This window comes from Haliotis rufescens, unplaced genomic scaffold, assembly GCF_023055435.1.
Source record: "Haliotis rufescens isolate VD_foot unplaced genomic scaffold, xgHalRufe1.0.p SCAF_16, whole genome shotgun sequence".
Lineage (NCBI taxonomy): Eukaryota > Metazoa > Mollusca > Gastropoda > Lepetellida > Haliotidae > Haliotis > Haliotis rufescens.
The window spans coordinates 5,871,131-5,893,816 of record NW_025963846.1 but is presented as its reverse complement, the minus strand read 5'-3'; the positions used below and the strand labels follow the sequence as shown (position 1 = coordinate 5,893,816).

The window sequence follows — 22,686 nt, the reverse complement described above, 5'->3', positions numbered from 1 at the left end:
ATTGCTGAATGACAAGGGCAACGCCATGTCTGGTTGTAAACACTAAAAGTACTCCCTACTTTACCTTTGATATTTGCCCCTCTATCCGCAAATGACCCCAACGGGTATCACTTTTAATCGTTGGCCTCATCCTGCCGAGAAACCGACCATTAGTGATAAACGTGGTTATATGATGTTTACAAACAAGCATTGCTCACATGGATTTTGCAAATAAGTCTGGATGATATGAAGCGGGTGGATGTATGAACTCAATGCTTCCTCCACATAAAATAACAATAATTTCTTTCTTAATTGTGTGGTTCGTTGTTCATAATGTCAATCACTGGATTGTCAGGTGCAGATTATTTTCAGATCGCCCTCATATAACTGGAATATTTCTGGAGTGCGGCGTTAAACACAAAACGTGACTTCTGTTCAGCAGACGGATCTGATATCATTGATATGACCAACTTCAGACCTACTTGAGACCATGTCGAAGACCAGGGTATGAAACTCCTAAAGATTTCAGCCAGACCACAGGACTGGCTAGCTGAAATACTTGCCAGCCCTGACCAAAACCTGCCTGCCCACTATAATCATATGTTTCTCAGGATAAGCTAACGAGGTTTCTTTTTGGTTACATTTTATCATTCATCTTTACATGTGAATTAATGCTTGTCATCGGGAAATATTTAGAATATTTTCACATATGAAATATAACCCGACCGTTGGGCAGGGGGATTTGAAAATCTGGCAGCCCGAGTTGAAATCAACCCGTCTCGGACGGTCGGGCAGGCAGGTATTTCGAACACTGCGAAGACTATTTATTATCTACAACGCAGAGCAGGAAGTTATGGTTTGACAATGACCCACGACAGTCGTTGATCAAAAATAACTTTGTGAAAGGAGGCGAAGCTCTTTTATAGAAGTAGGTCGGTAAACAGGCGACAATAGATATCCCGGCGAACAGAAATCCGTTTACAGGTCATAAACAAGTACAATGCAAGTACTCGTATTTCTTGACGACCGAGTAAACAATGTCCTTGGCTACAAAGGATATTTATTCGGCTTTGCATCTTATTGTCTGGCAGAAACCTGTGAGATCTCTTGACATAAATGTTTGCAATTTGGAAACGCGAACAGGAGAAACTGAAAATGACATCTGAAATGAAACGGACGGTGTTACTGTGTACCGATGGGGGACTCCATGCGGATTATGCTTTGAAATGTGAGTAATCTTCCCCCAGAATGTTGGATGGTTAGTTGTTTAACGCCGCATTCAGCAATATTCAAGCTATATGATGGAGGTCTGTAAAAAATCGAGTCTGGACCAGCCAATCCAGTGTTTAGTATCATGAGCATCGATCCACGCAATTGGGATCACCGACATGTATCAGGTCAGCGAGCCTGACCACCTGATCCCGTTAGTCGCCTCTTACAACAAGCATAGTCGCCTTTTACGGCAAGCACGGGTTGCTGAAGACCTATTCTACACTGGATCTTCAGGGGTCCCCCCAGTTTGTATTTACTTTTGTCAGTCAAATCATTTATTCTGGGCAGACTCGGGGCTAAATGGACATCTGAATACCAAAACTCAGCGATAGCAAAACACCTCAAACAAATAGAACACGTCCCATTTTAATTCTGGAAACCCAAAAGTCCAGAAACTCTACGGTCTTTGCCCAGTCTCAGTTAAAGGTATTTACAAAATTAAACATGCCGTTTTCATGGGAACATACCAAGGAAGAAAAAATGAAAAAAAAATTGTTTAAAAACTCAATATTTAGACTATGTCGCCCATGGGCCTGCCCATGGGCCTGCCAATGGGCGAAGTCTGGCCCATGGGTAGGCCCATGGGCAGGCCCATGGGCGAGAATATGTTCCTTTACTTAAAACTCATGTTTTTGTTTCGCAAATACATTTAATGTATTCATTCAAGTATCATGACACAAAATTTAATTCATTTTAACTTAATTCAACGATTTTATAGCGATATTGAAATATTTCGCCTATGGGCGAGAAAAAGGTTTGGCCCATGGGCGAGAATATGTTCCTTTACTTAAAACTCATGATTTTGTTTCGCAAATACATTAAATGTATTTATTGAAGTATCATGACACAAAATTTACCTCATTGTAACTTATTTCAACTATTTTATAGCGATATTGAAATATTTCGCCCATGGGCGAGAAAAAGGTTTGGCCCATGGGTAGGCCCATGGGCAGGCCCATGGGCGAGAATATGTTCCTTTACTTAAAACTCATGTTTTTTGTTTCGCAAATACATTTAATGTATTCATTCAAGTATCATGACACAAAATTTAACTCATTTTAACTCATTTTAACTTAATTCAACGATTTTATAGCGATATTGAAATATTTCGCCCATGGGCGAGAAAAAGGTTTGGCCCATGGGTAGGCCCATGGGCGAGAATATGTTCCTTTACTTAAAACTCATGTTTTTTGTTTCGCAAATACATTTAATGTATTCATTCAAGTATCATGACACAAAATTTAACTCATTTTAACTCATTTTAACTTAATTCAACGATTTTATAGCGATATTGAAATATTTCGCCCATGGGCGAGAAAAAGGTTTGGCCCATGGGCGAGAATATGTTCCTTTACTTAAAACTCATGATTTTGTTTCGCAAATACATTAAATGTATTCATTGAAGTATCATGACACAAAATTAAACTCATTTTGACTTAATTCAACGATTTTATAGCGATATTGAAATATTTCGCCCATGGGCGAGAAAAAGGTTTGGCCCATGGGCGAGAATATGTTCCTTTACTTAAAACTCATGTTTTTGTTTCGCAAATACATTAAATGTATTCATTCAAGTATCATGACACAAAATTTAACTCATTTTAACTTAATTCAACGATTTTATAGCGATATTGAAATATTTCGCCCATGGGCGAGAAAAAGGTTTGGTCCATGGGCGAGTATATGTTCCTTTACTCAAAACTCATGTTTTTGTTTCGCAAATACATTAAATGTATTTATTCAAGTATCATGACACAAAATTTAACTAATTTTTACTTAATTCAACTATTTTACGGCGTTATTAAAATATTTCGCCCATGTTTTCGTCAGTCCCTTTCAAGCATCAACTAACTGTTTGCAAAGTATATTGTATCATGTGAAATATACTTTATATTATATCATTACATTACTATTTAAAAAGGGCATTTGGTTGGATGTTTCCTTTAGTTCTACAAATTTCACCTGTTTTACATATTGTAGCGATCTTTAATGAACCCGGCCTTACCTCTCAAAACGTTTTGACAGTTTATCATACGAATTCATGTGCGTGTACTCCAATTCATTGGAGTTATTTTCCACAACATTTAAATTATAGTTAGTTTCTATTTCATTTCCCATTTAATGTCCCGTTGATACATCACACTGGGCAATTACGTGACACCAGGTATGCAATATACAGGTACGCGTGCGCGTATTTTAATGAAAAAAACTATTCGTCTTTTATTGCATAACGTTTGGCTGAATATCTTACATTCTAACGAAATCTCGAAATAATTATTTAATTACATGCGGTTTCGAACTGACCAGTGGGAATTATGTTTCAATGCGATTGAGGAAAACGTGAGTGAATATTGTGACACTAAAGCAACTTTTAACTGCATTGCCACTTTTGGTATGAAAATGGTAACAGTTCAGAAAAAACAACAGCCTTCTTATGATCATTCTCATTAGTACGTTGTATCTAATGACAGTGTCGGCCTTATTTACAGGTGATTCTACAATACCTGCTCTCGGTCAATTACGATCTACCACACCACGCGTGAATAAACAGTTATGCAGGTGTTGCTGTGGGCAAATACCTAGCCTGAAAATGTTTATTTTTTTTAGGATACATGTTTTACAAATGTTCGTTGATATGTGGATATATTAAGCACAAAGACAAAAAAATGTTTATGAAAGATGAATTAGTGCCTTGATATATTCATCGAGATGTGTATCATCGTTTAATGGGGTCATTCAATAAACGTATGTTTGGAGGAGATATCAAAGGAGCCGCCCAATATACACAGTGTCGTCCGGTGAACTACCACCCCACCCTGTCCATTAGAGTTATGTAATCGGTACACAAATATATTTGATGCGGTGTCAGTGCGGAAGGAGTTTGAATTACGTCCGCCAGTTGTCACAGAAATCCTCAAAGTATAGAAACAATAAACAAGGTCAATCCGTACTAATTACCTAGTGACGCACGTAACAACGACTGTCAATAGGGAAAATGGTGAAAACAAATTGAAATAGATTTTAATAAAACATTATTGTACTACATCACTCGCAAAAGCGGTGCCTAAAATTGTTTGACCGTGTTATGTGTGTTGTAAACTGACGAATAGCAAGTAATTGTCATGCTGTACGCATGGTTCCATATACAAATTCAGTTATACAAAACTTGGTAATTTGGTAGGTCTCCGACAGATATGATTTTCAGTTTTTTTACACCTTTGATTGATACGGATTACGTACCTGTAGTCTAGTCACTGTCTCTAATGTATCTGCTTGTTAGAAATTTCAAATGTCTTGTTATAGCACTGTTCCTAAAATACGGCAGTTTCTTTTATCGGGTATAAATAGTTGATTCGTCTTGTCACGCAGTCATTTTTTACTTGATCGAATGATTTCCACAAAAAATTACGGCAGAGAGTTTTGTGTTTTATTATATTTTTAGAAGATTTTAGAAGATGCTTACATCACTGTATCTCAGAACGTAAAACTGATGACATTTAAACATGTAATTAGTACACAGTTAATTGTTACATATAATTTCCTGCATATTCCTTTTTGAACAAAAAGCCTACATGTATACTGATATCGGTGTCCACTGTTAAAAGGGTATTAGTGCAGTCACCCATGGTAAATGGAGACAATAATAAGGTGATTAATTATAGTCTGTTGCAGAATATGCGGTATAAGTGTAGTCATTGATACATATACACATTACACATATACAGATGAAATACACGATATGATGCAGTGCAAGAACAAATTAAAATACGGTTTCTATTAAAAATAATTATACGATTTTCGATTTAATTAGCATGTGTAAATTTTCAGGCCAACACGGCTGAGATACAGCATCGGCATACTCAACTGGAGTTGTTTTCTGCCGGTCGTAAGTTCATTGTTTGACTGAGCACACTCGTGTCGGGGTTGCGATGTTTTCTTCTCTTTGTTGGCAGCCTGCCACCGGTCTGAATTTTGAGAAAGGTCTCAGCATGGGACTGTTAATTACTTCTTAATGATGGGTGCGGTTAGGACCAAACTTTTTCAGCTCAGAGTGTTAGTGGTCCTGGAACCCATAGTGTCAAACAGGTTCTGCACAAAACGTCCATCAGATTCTACTGTTCAGCAACATTGCCACTGAATTACAGAACTCTGGCATGATATAATAATCAAGGATTTCGAAGGTGAACGAGGGGAAAGGCAGACGCACGTGGATTTACCCTCAGGTTATTATTATCTGGAGTTCACATTTTGGGGCATTTCATATACTAATTGAACAGAGTTCACCTGCACATGTCCACTTTAGTGATACAGACTGTAACCAAAAATGCAATGAGCCGTAGCTCTTAATCCCTTATAACAACGGTAACAACAACCAGGGTGAGGACACAGTAAGGTTAAACCGTGTCCAACAGACAATCTGAGGTGGCTATCTCCCATCAAGTCAGCTCTGTTTTTAAGCGCATAGTTATGTTTTTACATATTGAAATAAAAGGAATTTAAAAAATTATATTTAACAAACCTACACATTACCAAATACAAAACTTTATAACCCTCTCTAGACTTTGTTCCAATTAACCTGGATCATTCAACTCGCTCGCGAAGGTCGTATGCGACTTTAAAGTGAATACGTCTACAGTGTACAAGTAACTTTTAACTGTATCATATATACTCATGATAAGCAATTATTTTCGTTCCTTATTCCAATGAGCACATTCTGAGGCTAAATCTGCAAAAGGACAGATAAAATATTTCTTTGTACAATGCAAACGATACAAACGTAGCGGCTGATAATAGAGACAATGATTTAATAATCTGCAATATATCAAGTGTTCTCGTTCAATCTATTGTACATATTGAAGTGATTGTAAAGTTTCAAGGAGTACTAAAATGTTGTGGTATTATGAATGTATTTAGAATATGAATAGCGAAAAACAGTTACCATATCGGATGTACATGTATAACTTGTCTTCCAACACCACGCTTGTGACGAGGCCCATGGTCATAAAACTAATCGGTCCCATAAAAGGAGCAAATAGTTTCGCAGATACTTCTTGCTATGGTTCACTCACAATTGTCAGACGACCTAATCATCAGTCAGACCAGTCAAGTGTGACCAGCGTACCTGCCTGGTTTTGGCTCCTAATTACTGAACTGCCCAATACTTTCATACTGTGGGCAAAGTAAGCGGCCTCGTTGAGTGATACAGACTAACCAGATTATGATTGTGTTTGTAAGTTGCGTTTAATCTGTGTCGGGTTGCAATTGTTTTATTAGTCAAGACTAGGGGTAGTTTTTTCAATGAAACCTTTTAGCCGTTGAGTTTGTTTTGCATTCATTTCATTAAATACATTGTTAGGTAGAATAATAACACGTTATATGGATAAAACATCTCCCTAATCTGAGTATAATCTCACATGTACTCTAAGTACCGTACTATATTACTTTGCGGAGACACTGAGTATAATGTTTTAGTTGGCATTGTATGCTGTCTGAATGACTTTACACAAATCCCTGCATTCAATAGACCCGTGAAGATCTTCAACATACCATTCTTGGCGTAAAAGGGCGACAGCGCTTGTCGTAAGAAGCGACTACCGGGATCGGGTGGTCAGGCTCGCTGACTTGGTTGATGCATGTCATCGTATCCCAATTGCGTGGATCGATGCACATGATGTCAATCACTGGATTGTCTGGTCCAGACTCGATTATTTACAGACCGCCGTCATACAGCTGAAATATTGCTAAGTGTGGCGTTATACAACTAACAAACAAACAAAACACAAAAAGAGAAAGTGTATGAGTACTAAAACTTGCAATAGATATGCATACCCTACGTACACACATGAGTCCCATTCGACAGTCTACAACACACGAATAACTGTCAAACAAGTTTGGGTACCCCTTCTGTTCAGGCAAGTTATTTAGTTCGATAATTTTGTATTAAAATCCTTTACAATTTGTTTTCATCCTTTTTCCCTATTCCATGCATGTTTATGTTGCTACATCTTATTGCTCATGTTTCCAAGTATTGTAAAACACTTTAATGTTTCTCCTTCTTAATCTAACGTTATAACATTTCCGGTCATTGCCATCATCTAATACACAAGAGATGATACCAAGACATATTTTATTCGGTTTTATGGTCTATGCGGTCTTACAATTGATTTTATTAGTCTTTAAATCTTATGTCTAGTAAATATTTTCACAAACAGGGCTGTTAACTGATATAAGGAATGTAACATCCAGTTGAGGACTGAATACGACGTACGTTAGTCTGGTAACGACATTTCTACAATTAATATTTTGAATAAGCCGTTAATACGCCAGTTGTGACAGGGATGATGGTATGGTAGATGTAGCAGACATATTGACAGCCGTTGTTACGCGAGTCACTAGGTTATTAGTACGGCATTGGCCTTGTTGATTGGTACTATACTTTCTGTGGCCACTGGCGGACGTAATTCAAACTCCTTCCACACTGACATCGCTCCAAATATATTTGTGTACCGATTACATAACTCTTACTGACAGGGTAGGGTGGTAGTTCACGCGAAACGGACGTCACTGTGTATATTGAGCGGCTCCTTTGATATCGCCTCACAACATACTTTTAATGAATGACCAATTAAACGATGATACACATCAGGATCGCGGAGAAAATACAAGCTTCGTTCGCGTTGAATATATATATCAAGGCACAAATTCATCTTTCATAAACTTTTTGTGTCTTGGTGCTTAATATATCCACATATCAACGAAAATATGTAATACATGTATCCACAAAAATATACATGTACAGGCTAGGTATTTGCCCACAGCAACACCTGCATAACTGTTTATTCACGCGTGGTGTGGCAGATTGTAATTGACCGACAACAAGTATTGTAGAATCACCTGTAAATAAGGCCGACACTGTAATTAGACACAACGTACTAATGAGAATATGAGAATTATCATAAGAAGGCTGTTACGTTTTTCTTAACTATTACCATTTTCATACCAAAAGTGACAATGCAGTTAAAAGTTGCTTTAGTGTCACAATATTCACTCACGTTTTCCTCAATCGCATTGAAACATAATTCCTACTGGTCAGTTCGACACTGCTTGTAATTAAATAATTATTTCGAGATTTCGTTAGAATGTAAGATATTCAGCCAAACGTTATGCAATAAAAGACGAATAGTTTCTTTCCATTAAAATACGCGCACGCGTACCTGTCACGTAATTGCACAGTGGGATGTATCAACGGGTCATAAAATGGGAAATGAAATAGAAACTAACTAAAATTTAATGTTGTAAACGCACATGAATTCGTATGATAAACTGCCGAAACGTTTTGAGAGATAAGGCCGGGTTCATTAAAGATGTTGGGTGCGGTTAGGACCAACATTTTTCAGCTCAGAGTGTAAGTGGTCCTGGAACCCATAGTGTCAAACAGGTTCTGCACAATACGTCAATCAGATTCTACTGTTCAACAGCATTGTCACTGAATTTCAGAACTCTGGCATGATATAATAATCAAGGATTTCGAAGGCAAAACCTTTTCTCGCCCATGGGCGAAATATTTCAATAAATCTGTAAAATAGCTGAATTGAGTAAAATTGAGTTACATTATGTGCCTTGAAAATAGTAAGAACACCTGCATGTATTTGCGAAACAAAAACATAAGTTTTAAGTAAAGGAAAATATTCTCGCCCATGGGCCAAACCTTTTTCTCGCCCATGGGCGAAATATTTCAATATCGCTATAAAATCGTTGAATTAAGTTAAAATGAGTTTAATTTTGTGTCATGATACTTAAATAAATACATTTAATGTATTCGCGAAACAAAAACATGAGTTTTAAGTAAAGGAACATATTCTCGCCCATGGGCCTGCCCATGGACCTACCCATGGGCCAAACCTTTTTCTCGCCATTGGGCGAAATATTTCAATATCGCTATAAAATCGTTGAATTAAGTTAAAATGAGTTTAAATTTTGTGTCATGATACTTCAATAAATACATTTAATGTATTTGCGAAACAAAATCATGAGTTTTAAGTAAAGGAACATATTCTCGCCCATGGGCCAAACCTTTTTCTCGCCCATGGGCGAAATATTTCAATATCGCTATAAAATCGTTGAATTAAGTTAAAATGAATTAAATATTGTGTCATGATACTTGAATGAATACATTAAATGTATTTGCAAAACAAAAACATGAGTTTTAAGTAAAGGAACATATTCTCGCCCATGGGCCAGACTTCGCCCATGGGCGACATAGTCTAAATATATTGAGTTTTTAAACAATTTTTTTTTCATTTTTTCTTCCTTGGTATGTTCCGATGAAAACGGCATGTTTAATTTTGTAAATACCTTTAACCGAGACTGGGCAAAGAGCGTAGAGTTTCTGGACTTTTGGGTTTCCAGAATTAAAATGGGACGTGTTATAGTAAAAATACCTTAACACAAAGTCTCAACATTCCACTAAATCAAACCAACGGCCAGGGCTATAACTAGACTGCACACTGGTCACACAAACCTAAACAGCCATAGGCCCCAAATTAAAAAGCATCGTACAGGCCACTGCCTCCACTGTCCTATTGTGGAGGACATTAACCACCTCGTTTTACAATGTAAACACTACAACATACACCCAAACATCTCCTAAGTGAAATAGGCACACGTTTTACCACAATGCAGCAACTCCTCAATAATTTCTCCAACTATTACCTCCTTGACAATTATCTAATCAAAACCAAATTAAACGCTTGAATCTAAATGCCCTACCCACAAAAACAAACAAAAGCAACCCCAAATCATACTTTCACATCAATTCCGTCAGCTACTTTTTATTCCTAGGTATGCCCCGAGTGCGAAATCGAAACGACCGGAAGCGCTCGTTAAATCTCCATCATCATCATCATCATCATCATCATCATCATCATCATCATCATCATCATCGCTACCACCAGGCTTCGTTAGATCGTTTACGGTTGTCTTGCTAGTAAGTGGTCACGCGAAACTCAGATTTCGTTAGTAAGTGAATACCGGCACTTTTGATCTGGTACTGACTCTGGTTGAATTGAGCTAACCTCAGTAACTAGGGTTTCTAGTAATCCGTGGATAACCAACCTTCCATTTTTGTGGATTTTTAGTTTTTCCTTGCTCAGTCAAAGTTACTGAATCTTTAGTCTATTAGACTAGTTTGCTATTCAGACGTTCTCGTCTATTTTATTGTCCAAGTGACTTATTTTAGGGATGAGCCCTCTGTGTTTATTTCTTGTTATTCAAACCAGCCGAGATCATTTACTCATTAGAGTGTTACTAACTACTCTCATTATATTAATACAGTTGCTTAGCTAAACCGCTTGTGTATTTGCGCTGATTTGATTAATCTGTGATCTTTGTCAGTGCAGGATGGATTTATTTGATCCCTCTTATTGTCATCCATTGGTACAATTAACTGTTAATAATAGACCTGTGAACATATTACCACGTTTTCATTATAACTTTGTTCTTGTTAAATTACACCCCGACCACTGGAGTTTAGCTCCGGGACAGTACGTCACTCTCTCGGTATGTTCAGAAGGAAAGTATCTCTCGCACAGTATGTCAAGAAGGAAAGTAATACTCTCAGGGTACGTTCAAATGGAAGTATTATAATTACTACCCCAGTATATTCAGACGGAAAGTTGTACTCACCCAGAAATCCTCACCCTCACCCTCATTTTCACCTTCATTGTCATCCCCGCTCTCATCTCCACCTTCACCCTCAGACCTCATCCTTGCCTCCCACCCTTCCCTCATTCTAACACCTACCATCATGTACCCTCACATCACCGCCACCTCACCCTCACCCTAATCTTTACCCTACGATCATCCTCATCCCACCGTCACCCTCATCCCCACTTCACATCAACGCCAACTCCTCCTCACCCTAATCCTTACCCCCATGCACACCCTCAGTCCACGTCACTCTCGCCCATCCTCACCCACACACACACACTCTTTTTCTCACCCTGACTCTCACCCACCCTCGTTCTCATCTTTACCCCCACTCTCACTCTCACCCAACCCAACCTCGCTCTCATCCTTTAATTCCCCCACTCTCACTCTCACATTCGTGACCAACTCGTGTTATTCCGGGACAAGCCGAATAGCGACTCGTGCCCCTCTCATGGCCATTTTTGCGACCGGGTTCCGTCTTGGCGCAAACGGGCATACCTAAAACAATTGTCAACTCGTCGCGTTATGGTTCACATATATTTCCCCATATATTATATATATTTCAGATGCTATTTTAAGCACATCTGGACATTCGGAATTATACAGCATGATTGAACATATTTAACTGTGCCTTAGGTAATATAACTATATTTTTAGATGCAAGACATATGTAAAATCAAAAAATATTTCTGAGGGATTCTTTGACGAAGAACTTGAAAGCATACGCGCATTCTGATTGGTTTGACGTATTTTCGCACATAACATTCATCGATAGGGAGACGAGTTTTCTTGCAGTTTACGGAAAGAGGCGAGTGGTGACGAATGTCACTTTCACTCTCACCCTCATCCTCGCATTCACAATTATCTCTAACTCTCACCCTCGCCCTCGCCCTCGCCCTCGCCCCCGCCCTCACTCTCACTCTCGCTCTCGCTCTCACCCTCACTCTCACCCCCAACCCTCACCCTCGCACTCACCTTTCCCCCAACTCTCACCCACGCCCTCACTCTCACTCCCTCGCCCTCGCCGTCACTTTCACCCTCACCCCAAACTCACCATTACCCAACCCCCAACCCCACCCATAACTTCATCCTCACTTTCACGTGGGTAAGACATGCAATATCATAATAATAGAATTTTTTGTGAATTATCTAAAAACTAAAAGCCTCACTCGTTTCGTAAATATTATGCCAGAAGTGTAGTATTTTCTATTTATTTATGTAAATAATATAAATATTATAATGACTTTTTTTCACACAGACTACTGTAAACACGTTCACAAGCCGTGGGATGTCGTCATAATGCTGTTCTGTCCAAAAATGATCGACGAGAAGAAAAGAGAGATGGACGGTATGTGACTTATACAGTTAAAATTCATCTATGTGGGCAACCGATTAAAAGATCAATCCAACCATCATCCTCACCTCAACCTAATCTCACCTCATCTCACCCCCATTCTAACCCTTACCCTCATTCTGTTTATTCTACTTACCTCGATCCTCATCCTCGCTCACAATCTTATTTTTACCTCACCGCTTCTCTCACGCCAATTAATGAGGACAATGCCACCCAAACGTGGCAATACAGAAAACACCATGTGACAACCACAGGATTGATGCAAGTCCATTCTCTCCGTTGACTATACGTTGTCTGTTAGCAATTGTTCATCTGCGAAGTCATGCCAAGATTAACTGAAGCACAACGTCGGATAGTTTGGAAGCGGGGTAATCCTTATCGGCTGTAACAAGGATTTTCAATATGTCCTCTAGACTGGTATCGGTACCATACATGGAACGTCATTTTTGTTTGTTGTTTAAAGACGCACTCAGCAATATGCCAGCTATATGACGGCGGTGTGTAAATAATCGAGTCTGGACTAGACAATCCAGTGATTGACATCATGAGCATCGATCTACATAATTGGGAAACGATGAAATGCATCAACAAAGTCAGCAAGCCTTACCATCCGACCTCTTTCCTCGCCTCTTACGACAAGCATAATCACCTTTTTCGAGAAGCATGGGTAGCTGAAGACCTATTCCAACCCGGATCTTCACGGGTCGGAACGTCATTTACCCGACCAAGGTCAGGACTGTATTACAGTGTCTGTCAAAGACCGTTTCATACCACAACATCATTTGCGGAAGAGGTGTACAACAGCATCATCTACAACAGCAGCAATTCCAGGAAGCATATCTAAGCAGACAGTGTGGAACCGCCCTCGTCCACTACCAACTTCGAGTGTCAGTGATGTAGTCACGAAGAGTAAAACCTAATCAGATATAGATAACTGGTTCTTTCAGCGACGAGTATAACTTTTGAGCTGTTGTTAGAACCAACGTCGTCATGAAAGTTTTGCCACCAACTGCTTACTGGAGGTAATCATATTTGGTGCAGGCAGCGTAATACTGTGGGCGGCGATCTCCGACACTGTTAGAACAAACCTATTACACATGCAAGGAAACCCCCCAACACTGTTGTGATGAATTCCTACAGCTGTATGATATTTCAGTTTGACCATGCTAAGATCAGCCTGAACAAAACAAACAAGCAACAGCTTGCTCATGTAGGCAGGGTGAGCTAAAATCCTCCAACGTATATCCCATACTGTCATTTCGTCCGTGGGTAGGTCAGGAAGTGTCAGGCCGTACTTACCGTTTATGGGGGACACATGGTATATTGTATTCGCATGACCTTTACATTGTCATATTCCGCGTAATGTCTTCATATTAGACACGTGTTCACATTTGCAATATGTCAGATGTGCAATAAACTTCTGTTACTAATGATAATGCGTTTCTGTGTTGTTAGGCGTGTATATCTACCTATCCTTACAACCAGGGCTTATGTGGGTTATGAATTCATATTGCAGTATTGGTGCGGAAAGGCGACCTGGCCATACATTTGGGGAAGCTGGCACATGAAGAGGCTGCACGGTTTCAAAATGACGCAAAAATTATAGAGAAAAAAATAAAAGAAAACAAGGTAAGCACAGAAGTCTTTTGCGTTTTTCATTTTTGGCACACAAACTGAACATTGCTCTGTATAAGATCAAAACATGTGTTTTTCAAATAATATTAAGATATTACCCATGGCGTGTGGGATACAGTAAACGAAATACAAAACGCACAAAACACTTTCTTTTATATGATTATTTTATAATCAAATTGTACTTAATTCCTTCGCAACATCAGAGTCCTGTTTACTTGATTGGAGCAAGAATGGCCAGGGCTTGGTTGAACAATGTGTGTGCCCCTTGAGTTTGCTATCATACTTTAGCCGATCCAGGTATTGTCCATCTGCCACTCCTGCATGGTTGGTGCATAATATAACGAAGACCACTGGCACTTGTACTGGCGGCAACTACTCTTGCTGGTTTTACATAAAGGGAAGATGTTGGCGCGCATCAAGAAATGTAATGATGCCTTTCTCATCAAGGGATGGCCCATTCTTCACACCAGTCGTCCTGCATTTAGGACTATGATGAAGAAACCACAGTCAGGGTTGTATTCTATAGAATGGTTTTCATTTCAGCTGAATGGTAGTGTTCAGATTGGTGTGGTCGGTGTCCCTGCAGGGGAGGTCATAGTGGACACAACTAAGAATGAAAGGGTTGACCTCATTGTACTGGGCGCCAGACGCCTAGGCAGCAACCTCCGGAAGTCGACAGGAAGCACGAAAGGATATGTCATTCGTAACGTTAATGTACCAGTGTTGGTGTGTAAACATAAGAAGGCCCAAACAGCTTCAAGAAAGATCAGAGGACGGGACGTGAAGCGACTTGTTGTGGCTGGATCCGATGGGGAGCTGCATGCCACTGAGGCGCTTAAATGTAAGTCCTTAAAACACAACCTGCAATCGCCCAGGCGATGCACTGTGATGATGACTTTTCCTTATGACTGTGTAAATGTTGGTTACTTTAAAATATGTTGTATCTCTGAATGATAAACACGAAATGGTATGTAAATGGTCAACAACGGAATTATCTCTTACGATGAAAAATAACTCATGTACGTGACGGAAACTTGTTTTCTTACGTTTGCAGATTACAAGCACTACATGTACCTCTATGAGGAAACATCTCTTGTAATTTCAGATTACATGGAGTTCATCATAGCGAATTTATCTCTTTAAACTTTATATTACAGGCAACATGTGTTCCATGATGATAGTTTTATCTCACTGATTTCAGATAACAAGTAGCACATATACCGCGACGATGATTTTAACTCTTAAGATTGCATATTACAAGCAACACATGTGCCGTGATGAGGATTGCAGATTACAACAAAGGAAGCACATGTATCGTGATGCTAATTTTATCTCATTGATTGCAGCTGACAAAAAACACGCGTACCGTGATGATCACTTTATCTCAATAATTGCAGATGACAAGGAACACATGTATCGCGATGATCACTTTATCTCAATAATTGTGGATGACAAAGAACACATATATTGCAATGATCACTTTATCTCAATTATTGCAGATGGCAAGGAACACGTGTACAGTGATGATGATTATGTCTGTGTTATTGCAGATGACAAGGAGCACATGTACATTATCGTGATGATGATTATGTCTGTGTTATTGCAGATGACAAGGAACACGTGTACAGTGATGATGATTATGTCTGTGTTATTGCAGATGACAAGGAACACATTATCGTGATGATGATTCTATCTGTGCCATTGCAGATGACAAGGAGCACATTATCATGATGATGAATATATCTGTGGTATTGCAGATGACAAGGAGCACATTATCGTGATGATGATTATGTCTGTGTTATTGCAGATGACAAGGAACACGTGTACAGTGATGATGATTATGTCTGTGTTATTGCAGATGACAAGGAGCACATTATCGTGATGATGACTATATCTGTGTTATTGCAGATGACAAGGAGCACATTATCGTGATGATGATTATATCTGTGTTATTGCAGATGACAAGGAACAGGTGTACAGTAATGATGATTATGTCTGTGTTATTGCAGATGACAAGGAACACATTATCGTGATGATGATTATATCTGTGCCATTGCAGATGACAAGGAGCACATTATCGTGATGATGATTATATCTGTGTTATTGCAGATGACAAGGAGCACATTATCTTGATGATGATTATATCTGTGCCATTGCAGATGACAAGGAGCACATTATCGTGATGATGATTATGTCTGTGTTATTGCAGATGACAAGGAGCACATTATCGTGATGATGATTATATCTGTGTTATTGCAGATGACAAGGAGCACATTATCGTGATGATGATTATATCTGTGTTATTGCAGATTTCAAGGAGCACATGTACCGTGACGGCGACTACCTCCTCGTGGTCTACATTCCTGTGTCCAGAACAAAAGACTCTGCTAGCTCCCGTAGGTATATCCACCTGCTTGTTCCATATTAAAACTGTCACAGGTGGATAAACACAAGGACAGTTCTATTGACTGATGTGTATGTTTTGAAGCATTTTGATACTTAAATAAACCGAGCAATATTCCAACAGCTGCAGCCTTTGGTGTCTACATGTCAATATAATTTTGAGGTACAAAACGTGCATGCTCTTTCCACGACTATTTCAAGGAGCATTATACAACTCCTGTCCATTAGTTGTTTGATCAAGGTTACAAAATGCAAGGCCTCAGTAAAGCTTTCAAAACATTTTAAAGTTGACTTTTCCAAAAAACGCACCAGTGACCAAAATGATGTCCGATGCAATTGCTTATAATAGATTGTACCATACGTTCCCGTGGGTTTTGTTTTCAGATAAACAATTGACTTTGCATCTTTGCATGGGTGCCACCGGTGGGAGAGGTTACGCTCACCTTTCCGTGAACACCTCCTGGTATCGTCACTATTTGATAGTGATTCACAGACACATGCTCATTATGTAGCCGAGACCATACACTGGACTCTGCTTTAAGCAAAGCTATTAAGTGAACATGTGGACATGGTTTTGTCATTTTTATTTGCCCTTAACTTATATGTTAACACTGTAATACTATCAACTCATAATATAATACTGACATTATTGTTGACGATATAGTGTCCATCCACTGTTATATTTAATCATCCGTCTATTCCGTCTTAAAGATCCAGCTATAACACAGGCAGAGGATATTGGAAAGGAAATGGCTAAACTATATAGGGATGATGGCGATCTTCTTGAGGAATTCATCAAAGATGAGCTTAAGGTATAGCACTTTTGATTATTTATATGTAGCTGCAATGGTGGATTGTGCGAGGTGTATGGCAACTGTTCGTGTATGCTTATTTGTATATGACCAGGTGAAGAGAATAGAATAAGAAATGTATTTGACAAATACAAGCACTTGTGATTTGACAAATTAAATTGATAAAAATGATAAAGAAACAGCACACAAAAATGGTCTTAATGTTAGAGTCAGTTTCTGAAACTCTGAAGGTAAGCAGCTGTTTCATTAAAGACTACCAGAAGGTAACTCCTTGCCGTTGCGACAGTGACAACCCAGGTAGAGAATGTGATAAAAGTAAGTTGGGTTCAACAGTATTTTAGTTAGTTCAGCTGTCATTTCATGAACTGACCGTACCTCTATACACTAAAAACTTCTATGTCCTTCCACTAACATCTTCACTATAACCACAACTACAGTCATTAAAATTGAGACATGACTCTTTCACCTTGTCCTTTAACAACGTCAAACGGACATCGTCTTTCTGTGATGTTATCTGTGATGTCCTTTCCTGGTGTTGTAACAGGTACCTGGTGAGGTTTTCCTCGACGAGACTGACAAAGCTCCTGGAAACGCTATCCTGGAAGTTGCCAATACACGAGGTGCCGATCTTATTGTGGTTGGCTCTCGTGGTATTGGTGCAGCAGCTGCGGCGGCGGGTCCTCGGACTACAGACATCATCGTCAACGACAGTGAGATGTCTGTCTTCATGCACAGGTGCTAATTGCAGGGCCAACTAGGTGTGCCACCGGTGAAATATGTGCATGTACATGTATATGTGCAACTGTGTCAATGTACTGTTTGAAGGTAGTGATGTACCTATTTGCTATGAACGATAATGTGATATTAAAGCGTCAATTGTTTGAACACAGAACTTATCAAATAATGACACATGAACAGTAGGTTTACCGAGGACGACATCTGCCAAACCATGCATCAGGACTATCACCTTTTGACTTGACTCTAAAACATGTCCGTTCCTCTTTTGTTCTGGATTCCAAAGCTCCATAGACATCCGTACAAATGTCCCACCGAATCCGTTTACTTGTTAGTCCAGTCAATATAACGATATACATGTACCTACCATAAATTGCAACTGATTGATTCATGTTAAACAAATCCTCATCAACATCATATAAAAAATCCAAAAACATCTATGGCGATTAACTAGCATTTTCACAGAAAATATATAAATTTTCAAATTTTTTAAATTATTCAATGTCAACAATGTTACATATCAAATAAAAGCTGCTGATACAGGCTTCATAATGTTATACCTTTCCATGTTCTGTCGTGTTTGGGTTGATAGAAATCAGCAACATTTCGTGTTCCAAACAGCAAGAAACCTTCATATGCTGACCGATAAATCCCATCAAGTTGTCAATACAACACACACACGCACAAACACACATACGCACGCACGCATGCACATGCACATGCACATGTACATGCACACGCACACGCACACGCACACGCACACGCACACGCACACACATACACGCGTAGATACGGGTATTTTCTTGCTGAATTCGTGGGGTTTTTTCTGGTTATTTCAAAAAGTCTAAATTCGAGTTTTGTCTCCTTACTCCGATTACTTTCTCGAAATTTCGATTTTTTTCCCGTGAATTCGATCGTTTAAAAAAACTCGAAATTTCGGAAACAATTCTTGATATTTAAACTATTTTCTCAAAATTACGATTTTTTTCTCCTTACTACGATTATTTTAATTTTCTTGTTATAAATTCAAATTTCGAGTTTAAAATAAACTTGAAATAACGAGAAGTTATTGGGAATTACGAGAAAATAATCGAAGTAACGAGAAACAAACTCCGAAGCAACGAGGAATTATCGAGAAAAAAATCGAAGTAACGAGAAAAAACTTGAAATGTCGAGACAATAATTAAAGAGGTACACTTGTAGAATAGGTCTTCAGCAACCCATGCCTGCCGTACCTCGTATTACGCAAAGTATATCGCACAATGTTCTTTACAGTCGTTGGTAAATCTATTGTCTTCACTAAAGAAGTCAATTATTGAAAAGTTACAATTATTTGTCCATAAAGCCCTAAATGTAAGGCAACAATACCTGTCTAAACGGGATATTTAAAACACAATGTTAAAAAATACAACGTGCTGTCCTTCGTGAAAGCAATCAGTATATAAGAATTATTAATATCCTATACCTGTAGCAACCTGATCTCTCCTTACATGATATATTACTATCCTATACATGTACCTAGGTATCTTCTGTTCTCAATGTCTCCAGTGAGGCCTCTGCTATTTTCAGTGTCTCCAATGAGACCTGTGCTATGCTCATTGGTCGCCATTAAAACCCCTGCTATGCTCATTGGTCTCTAGTGACCCCCCCTGCTATGATGAGTGGCCTCTGATTTGCTTTGTAGTCTGCAGGTGAAGGGTGAATAAAGTTTGCCCACTGAAGTTTGCAGATGTAGAATCAGTTGGGTGTGTCCTCTTTAGACTGCAGGTGTAGGATGTGTAGAGTGTGCCCTTTGTAAACAGCAGGTATGGGAAGACTCTTTAGTCTGCAGGGGTAGGATGTATAAAGTGTGCCCTCTGTAGTCTGCAAGGGCAGGATGTATAGAGTGTGCCCTCTGTAGTCTGCAGGGGTAGAATGTTTAAAGTGTACACTCAGTAGTCTGCAGGGGTAGGATGTATAAAGTGTGCCCTCTGTAGTCTGCAGGGGTAGGATGTATAAAGTGTGCCCTCTGTAGTCTGCAGGGGTAGGATGTATAAAGTGTGCCCTCTGTAGTCTGCAGGGGGAGGATGTATAAAGTGTACCCTCTGTAGTCTGCAGGGGTAGGATGTATAAAGTGTGCCCTCTGTAGCCTGCCGGGGTAGGATGTATAAAGTGTGCCCTCTGTAGTCTGCAAGGGTAGGATGTATAAAGTGTGCCCTCTGTAGTCTGCAGGGGGAGGATGTATGAAGTGTACTCTCAGTAGTCTGCAGGGGTAGGATGTATAAAGTGTGCCCTCTGTAGTCTGCAGGGGTAGAATGTTTAAAGTGTACACTCAGTAGTCTGCAGGGGTAGGATGTATAGAGTGTGCCCTCTGTAGTCTGCAGGGGTAGGATGTATAAAGTGTGCCCTCTGTAGTCTGCAGGGGTAGGATGTATAAAGTGTGCCCTCTGTAGTCTGCAGGGGGAGGATGTATAAAGTGTACCCTCTGTAGTCTGCAGGGGTAGGATGTATAAAGTGTGCCCTCTGTAGCCTGCCGGGGTAGGATGTATAAAGTGTGCCCTCTGTAGTCTGCAAGGGTAGGATGTATAAAGTGTGCCCTCTGTAGTCTGCAGGGGGAGGATGTATGAAGTGTACTCTCAGTAGTCTGCAGGGGTAGGATGTATAAAGTGTGCCCTCTGTAGTCTGCAGGGGTAGGATGTATTAAGTGTGCCCTCTGTAGTCTGCAGGGGTAGGATGTATAAAGTGTGCCCTCTGTAGTCTGCAGGGGGAGGATGTATAAAGTGTACCCTCTGTAGTCTGCAGGGGTAGGATGTATAAAGTGTGCCCTCTGTAGTCTGCAGGGGTAGGATTCAAAAGTGTGCCCTCTGTAGTCTGCAAGGGTAGGATGTATAAAGTGTGCCCTCTGTAGTCTGCAGGGGGAGGATGTATGAAGTGTACTCTCAGTAGTCTGCAGGGGTAGGATGTATAAAGTGTGCCCTCTGTAGTCTGCAGGGGTAGGATGTATTAAGTGTGCCCTCTGTAGTCTGCAGGGGTAGGATGTATAAAGTGTGCCCTCTGTAGTCTGCAGGGGGAGGATGTATAAAGTGTACCCTCAGTAGTCTGCAGGGGTAGGATGTATAAAGTGTGCCCTCTGTAGTCTGCAGGGGTAGGATGTATAAAGTGTGCCCTCTGTAGTCTGCAGGGGTAGGATGTATAAAGTGTGCCCTCTGTAGTCTGCAGGGGTAGGATTATAAAGTGTGCGCTCTGTGGTCTACAGATGTAGTATGTATCGGGTGTGCAATACGACAATTTTTATACGAATTTGCACTTATTCATTAGTGATCTGAATAAAAAGAAGAAATTATATTCCGTTTTAGTTCCGCGTTACCACTTTTTATGCTATACTCTACTATATTTAGCTATTATGGTTGACATTGAGTCACAAGCAGTGCCATTTGCGCACTTTGCAAAACGGGGTTAAAATGAAAAAAACACAAGAAGTGCAGGTGATTTTGTTCTCATTATATATATACACAGTTGCATGCGACACGTATACTTCTCTATGGTGTTTATCCCAGTTCTGGTCGTTTTCAGCTTCGGATCGATACAAATGTGAACGTCACCTTAAACATCACACCGTTACTTCTGCATACATACGTCATGAAATGTTATAATTGTTAAGTTGTGTCAATGTGTAATCTCGCATTAAAATGTAAATATGAAGTGTAGATTATGCAATTAATTTAATGAGGCTGCCCAACACATTGTCAGTGGATGCTCAGCTTTGGCACAAACACAGTATTTTAAGCGACATGATGGACTGGCTCAATCATGTTATTCCAGTCTTCGCCATGCTTGTGGTTTTGACACAGAGGTCCATCCATGGTACGACCCAGAATATGCGGACAGCGTCATGGAAAGAATGATGAATACAAAATTCTTTGGAATAGGCACGTATACAGTCTAAGACCTATCCAGGCCAACAAACCTGTTCTTGTCCTTTTTATTAATCCCAAGCAATCATTTATATTATTGAACTTTCTGTCCCTTTTGACACTAATGTGATTAACAAGATTCAGAAAACACATGGCAGTTATGCGGACGAAATGTCACGCTTGCATCCCAAGTTGTCGGACTCCCAATTTGGTACCTCATCTGTTGACTGACCTTGGGTGAGTACCCGGGTTTGCTGCCAGGAATAAATCTGGGTAATGCAAAAGTCTGCTACTCGATGGTCTGGTCCAGACTCGATTATTTACAGACCATTACAATCAGACCTTTACTGTCAGTAATCCACTCGCAATTGTTCATTTGATATATTCCCAAGAAATAGATGTCATAAGATCAGTTGTTGTGTTCCTTAAACACGTAGTGAATATTATAATAAATAAATACGACAAATCAGAGTCGACTGTACGACTTCGACCACGTATCATATGCTTGTGTTTATGAATCACTACCATACAATGATGACGCAAGGTGTTCGCGGGTACCATCATAAACAGCTACACATGTTCACACTCAGAGCACTGTGTACGTGTTGTTGAGGCGATCACATATCTGCAGTGAAAGGATGCCTGCCCGAGGTGAATAGAAAGTAATATTTGTATGTGCACTTTGGTGTCTTGTTTAAACATACTTGAAGTTTATGAAACAGAGTTAGCTTTTACACTAAAACTGATCAAAACCTAGAATGACTTTCGGGGAATTAGCCACGGGATCAACACACCTTCAAAGACAAACAGAGAGAAGTTCTCAGGCAAAGCAGGAATTTTATTAAATGTTTTCATCATCATCAGCATATAGACATAATCAGACAATCTCCTTCAT

General features: G+C 39.6%; 1 protein-coding gene across 2 annotated transcripts; it reads left to right on the top strand.

Annotated features, from left to right (window-relative positions):
• Positions 1 to 976: 976 nt before the first annotated feature.
• Positions 977 to 20,223, top strand: LOC124128368. Of its 2 annotated transcripts, XM_048396819.1 has the most exons (8): positions 977 to 1,207; positions 10,093 to 10,871; positions 12,218 to 12,307; positions 13,830 to 13,942; positions 14,492 to 14,789; positions 16,258 to 16,344; positions 17,063 to 17,163; positions 17,708 to 20,223. In XM_048396819.1, the coding sequence occupies exons 3-8, from the start codon at positions 12,259 to 12,261 to the stop codon at positions 17,903 to 17,905; spliced, it is 846 nt and encodes a 281-aa protein (XP_048252776.1). In that variant the 5' UTR covers positions 977 to 1,207; positions 10,093 to 10,871; positions 12,218 to 12,258; the 3' UTR covers positions 17,906 to 20,223. The 2 variants fall into 2 exon arrangements, with proteins under 2 accessions (XP_048252776.1, XP_046347730.1); XM_046491774.2 differs by lacking the exon at positions 10,093 to 10,871 and having other exon boundaries at positions 17,708 to 20,222.
• The last annotated feature ends 2,463 nt before the right edge of the window (positions 20,224 to 22,686 follow it).

Excerpts from the sequence above, each read along its gene's own strand:
- LOC124128368 (XM_046491774.2), top strand. The coding sequence starts at position 1,096 with ATGTTTGCAATTTGGAAACGCGAACAGGAGAAACTGAAAATGACATCT. Across the intron at positions 14,790-16,257 it reads TGCCACTGAGGCGCTTAAAT|ATTTCAAGGAGCACATGTAC; the intron begins GTAAGTCCTTAA and ends GTGTTATTGCAG. Across the intron at positions 16,345-17,062 it reads AAAAGACTCTGCTAGCTCCC|ATCCAGCTATAACACAGGCA; the intron begins GTAGGTATATCC and ends TCCGTCTTAAAG.